General features: G+C 43.3%; 1 protein-coding gene across 1 annotated transcript; it reads right to left on the bottom strand.

Annotated features, from left to right (window-relative positions):
• LOC122946568 (interferon lambda-3-like) lies at positions 1–1,640 on the bottom strand. The gene is made up of 5 exons (XM_044306288.1): positions 1,581–1,640; positions 966–1,043; positions 730–864; positions 551–631; positions 1–87 (listed from the first exon to the last, which is right to left on the bottom strand). Exons 1-5 carry the CDS (start codon positions 1,638–1,640, stop codon positions 1–3), a joined length of 441 nt encoding a protein of 146 aa, XP_044162223.1.
• Between the last annotated feature and the right edge of the window lie 2,852 nt (positions 1,641–4,492).

Genomic DNA, 4,492 nt, shown 5'->3' with positions numbered 1-4,492 from the left:
CTAGGAATCACTTGGACACATCACATTTTGCATCCTTAATGAGATGAGGTTGAGCACAACAGCGTCCTGGACACATTGAGGGGAGGCCTATAATGGAGGACAGTGAGATATCTCATTATGTACTGATCACAACAGTCTCTCCCCAAATGGTGACAATGCTGAGTAACTGAATGTGGGTAGCACTATAGTGTGATTGTCAGTTCTAAGGTCCAGTTGTGCCATCGTCCTGTACTAGATGATCACAGAACAAGAGAAATACACATCGCAAGACCAACAGCAGAATAAAGCAGCCTATTGGAATAAATGCTCCAAAGCCGGTCCTCTCCCCTCGATGCTCCCTCTCCCCTCTCACAGCAGGAAGTCTCAGACAGACACTGACAGTAACATCCTGCAGCTGCACCCCCCTCCGTTTCTTTTCTTCCTAACTGAAACATACCATTCCAATAAAGCTTTCTGCTTTCAATATCTCTATAAAATTCCTCATCATTTTACTCCTTACAAAGACAATATCCTGTAAACTGTCAGTGTGCAGCTTCTGTAAGACACGTACCTTGTCTTTGAAATCTTGGAGATGACTCAGCCACGGCTCCAGCTGCTCAGAGGCAGGGTCACTGTATTCAGGCAACTCTCTCTGTAAAGGAGAACAGGATATAAGGAATTTACACCATGTTGGGTCCATTTCACAGGCCGATGTGTGATGGAAATACAGGATAAGAAGAAGGAACTTACACAGATTATCAGTTGGTCCCTCAATTTAAGGAAAGCCTTCATGGAATTTGTTACAGTGTCAGAGGTAGACATATTAGTCAGGACGTCCAGCGTCAGCGACACTCGTTCCAGGGTCAGGATCAGGCGGTCACTTGGCTGTAGAACAAAATACAAATGTGATATGAGGGGTTCTGCCATTGCTCATCTATAGAGTTAGGAGATTTGACAAAGGCTTTGGTGGAATCTTATTTCCATACCTTGAGGTCACATATAGATGTCTTGTGTCCAGTCATGGTGGTGTAACATTTCACTCCATCACTGGATATTTTCTTTTGCTGTTGAAGAATAAAAATGAGTTTTCTACAATGTGGACAAACAGAATTGTTTCCCTGGTTCTGTCCCTCCATCTAGGGGCTTGGTCAGTTAGTTTTCAGGTATTGTAACCTTATCTGGAGCTCATACATGCCATTCAGGAAGCTCCTCTGGATGCTATAGAGCGATGAACCCTCAACTCAATGTCCTCATATCACTCTAGAAATGGGATTCAATAATGGAAATAGAAGCTGTGCTTTACACTGACCTGATCATTTCGCAGATGTCTGAGGGACTTCACTTCGGAGGTAGATATGGATGAGTGCTGGAACAAAGGGCAGAGTCTCCTGTGTGGACGTCCACCCACTGCCACCAGAGAAACCAGCAAAGCCAACAATCTGATGTCCATGGTCAATTCTTCCTGCTGAATACTTCAACCTTTTCTTCTCTCTGGAAATCTGTGAATATGAGATGAGTTACTAAACCATATCTGATGCCCATAATCACAGACTGTGTACTGGCTCCCATTAATCTGTATACACCCAGGAGAAGACACTTACCTGCTTAGTTGTCTTGTGTCTCTCTGCTGTTGATCTCAGTTCTATCTCAAGCCCTTCCATCTTTCTCCTTTTATAGTTCAGTCGACAGGAGAAAAATCCCTTTATTTTCCTGATGTGGAGAAATCTTTCATCTAATGTTCAGAATTCAAGTGACGGGAGACAAGGCAGCCGTGGGAACTTCTTGCAACTTTCAGTTTCCTTACTATAGAAGTGAGAAGGAGACGTCAGGTAACTGGGAGGAGACTTCTACAGGTGAGAAATATCTACAGGAATCCTCCTGTTACTGCACAGCATATCTGTACATAACCAGGATCCCCTGTCCCTCAGTAACTCCCTGCCATCAGTGTTTTATGAAGAATCTTACCCTCTGACTTTGTGTAGAATCATGCTGTGATTCTTCATACTTGGAAGTCTTTACTTGGTATTATATGCAGCAGTTTAACTTAGATGTTGATGGTGGCAAAACATTAGCCATAATGGCCTGTATGTACATACGGTTTTTATTGTAGTTATTGCTTTGTGACACAAAAATGTCAATAAACCTAAAGTCTAACTTATCTAAAAATTTGCTTCTCATTGAATAAAACCTATTGTCATTATCGGCCATTTTATGACAGTGAAGATCTTAAAGTGGTTGTACCAGGTTGATAAGTAATCCCCCATCTACAGGATAGGGGACAACTAGCTTATTTCTGGGGATCTGACTGCTAGGACCCACACCAATCCTGAGAACAGGGGTCCCGTTTCCCCGTTCTGATGGAGGGTCAGGTCTTGCATGCACACCTACTGCGCCATCAATTTTCTATGGGAGCGCCCGAGATAGCTGAGCACTGTGTTCTGTAACTTATACATTTGGTCCAACCCCTTTAATGTTATGTTCACACAATAGCGACAAGCTTTAAATTCTAATATTAAATATTATTAAAGACATCCATCCTCTCCCACCTTGTGTTTATTATAAAGAAGTAACTTATTTAGGGCAGGAAACTTGTGCTGCTGTTAGGACTAAGGGAAAACAAAATAATAGTAGAAATCAATGCTTCACTTATGTCCTAACCAGCAGCACAATAATGGGGATTTAACAAGAAGTAACCTCATAGGGAGGGCCCTCTCATGTGGCGGACTCAAAATTTAACACCCAAAAGCTGTCTCCCCTGAGAACCGGAAAGATATTCCCTCAATGTTTGAGCACCAAAGTTACTGGATCTAGCCATCTTTATGTTTCTTCCACCTAACACGATGGAGTTCATCTGCACTTGGGCCAGATACGCAGCTTCCTTGTCCCAAAGTAAAGTGCCCGGTTTCACAGACTGAACAAGCCAATGCTACAGCTCCTGCCTTCTTCCTCCACAGTGTAATAGCAGTAGACGTCGCCCAGGTGTGGTCAGCTCAGCTCCTTGGGAAGATGTTGGCCATGTCAAAAAGTGATGGCACACAGGGGCCATGTTTATCTTGGTCTTTAGAAACTGTAAGTGGCACTTGGTGTGGAGGGGATGTGAGACACAAATGGGCATAGCCACAGGCTGCGGCCTGTATTTGGCAGGTTCCAGTCACTGGAGGAGAAGTTGGAATGGGGTGTGGGAGATCCTGTCACTGTAGGATGCTGTATACATGTTTCCTCCAAGCCTGTCACTATAGAAGAAATACATTAGATGTATTGGGCAGGTAGGAGAAAATCAGCCTGGCATAGAATGACTGGTGAAGTGGTGGAGGACATGAAGTGGATGAATAGATAGGTAAATTATTGGCAGGTTAGTTGGCACTGGACATGCAACGGGAGCTTTTGAATGAATTTACTCTGGGCATGCTGTGGGCACCTTGATGGGTGAGCTGACACTGAGCAGGCATCAGGGACAATGAAACGTGACCTTTTGGCTGGGCAGTCACCTGCAACCATCAGGTGCACCATGGACAAGCTTTGCACTGGGCAAGTTTTGGGCACAATGATGGGTGGTCTTTGCTCTGGCATGTGAACTAGCTCTGGTCATGCATAGATCTATCAAGCTGGCACTTCACCAGAATCTGTCATTTTGACACGTGGGCTGGTGCTAGATGAGCACTGGACTCATTGGTGAGGGAGCTATACAAGCATCGGGCACATTGATGGATGAACTGGCACTGGCTGAGCAACAGAAACATTGTGTACTGGCACTGGGCATACATTGGAAATAATAGTAAGTAGCAGGTGCTGGGTGCGCAAAGGGAATGGTTCAGAGCAATGTCTGCAAAGGGCTGAATGACCTTGACCCCTCCATTTCATTAAACTACCAAGGAAGTAGACTTTTTTTTTCTATTTTTTTGTTGTTTAAACCAAAGTTATGTCTCATAGTCTGAAAAATATAGTAATTAGTGGTAAATTGAGTCCATCTGTCCTACACATTGGGGAGAAATACCCCCATTATTGTGCTGCTAGTTAGGACATAAGGGAAACAATCATTTTTAGAACAATTAAATCTATGGGTGTATTCACATATTCATTGTTTCAATGGACTATGAATACTGGTCATAAAATAAATATGGCATGTCCTATTTTTTACTTTTATGATGGCCCCAGGACCCCATAGAAGTCATTGATCCCATTTCTTGACAGCCTTTCTACAGAATAGCATCTGTCTGATGGCCTGTAAAATTGGTTGGTTGCTAGGAGATACCGAGGAGAGGCAGGAAAATTCTCACCTACCTTCCTAGGTTTCTGGTGAAGACGAAATTCAAAATGAAGTCTATCCGATCACTCCTGGTGTTTTGGAGAAAGAGGATTTTCTAACCACAATACCTCTTACAGGTATCTACTGCACATCTCCATATTATCCATCCACAGGAAATTTCTCAGAATACACAATCTTGCACATTCTTTATCTCCAAATCACTTGTCTGCACTTTAACATGTCATTTGCTCCAAGAGTTTTCATGAA

Source organism: Bufo gargarizans, chromosome 9 (genome assembly GCF_014858855.1).
Source record: "Bufo gargarizans isolate SCDJY-AF-19 chromosome 9, ASM1485885v1, whole genome shotgun sequence".
NCBI classification, from domain to species: domain Eukaryota; kingdom Metazoa; phylum Chordata; class Amphibia; order Anura; family Bufonidae; genus Bufo; species Bufo gargarizans.
Note: the sequence above shows the minus strand (reverse complement) of the source record. Positions and strands in the feature narration are given on the sequence as shown.

Excerpts from the sequence above, each read along its gene's own strand:
- LOC122946568 (XM_044306288.1), bottom strand. The coding sequence starts at position 1,640 with ATGGAAGGGCTTGAGATAGAACTGAGATCAACAGCAGAGAGACACAAG. Across the intron at positions 632-729 it reads GGGACCAACTGATAATCTGT|AGAGAGTTGCCTGAATACAG; the intron begins GTAAGTTCCTTC and ends TCTCCTTTACAG. Across the intron at positions 88-550 it reads TCCAAGATTTCAAAGACAAG|GCCTCCCCTCAATGTGTCCA; the intron begins GTACGTGTCTTA and ends CCTCCATTATAG.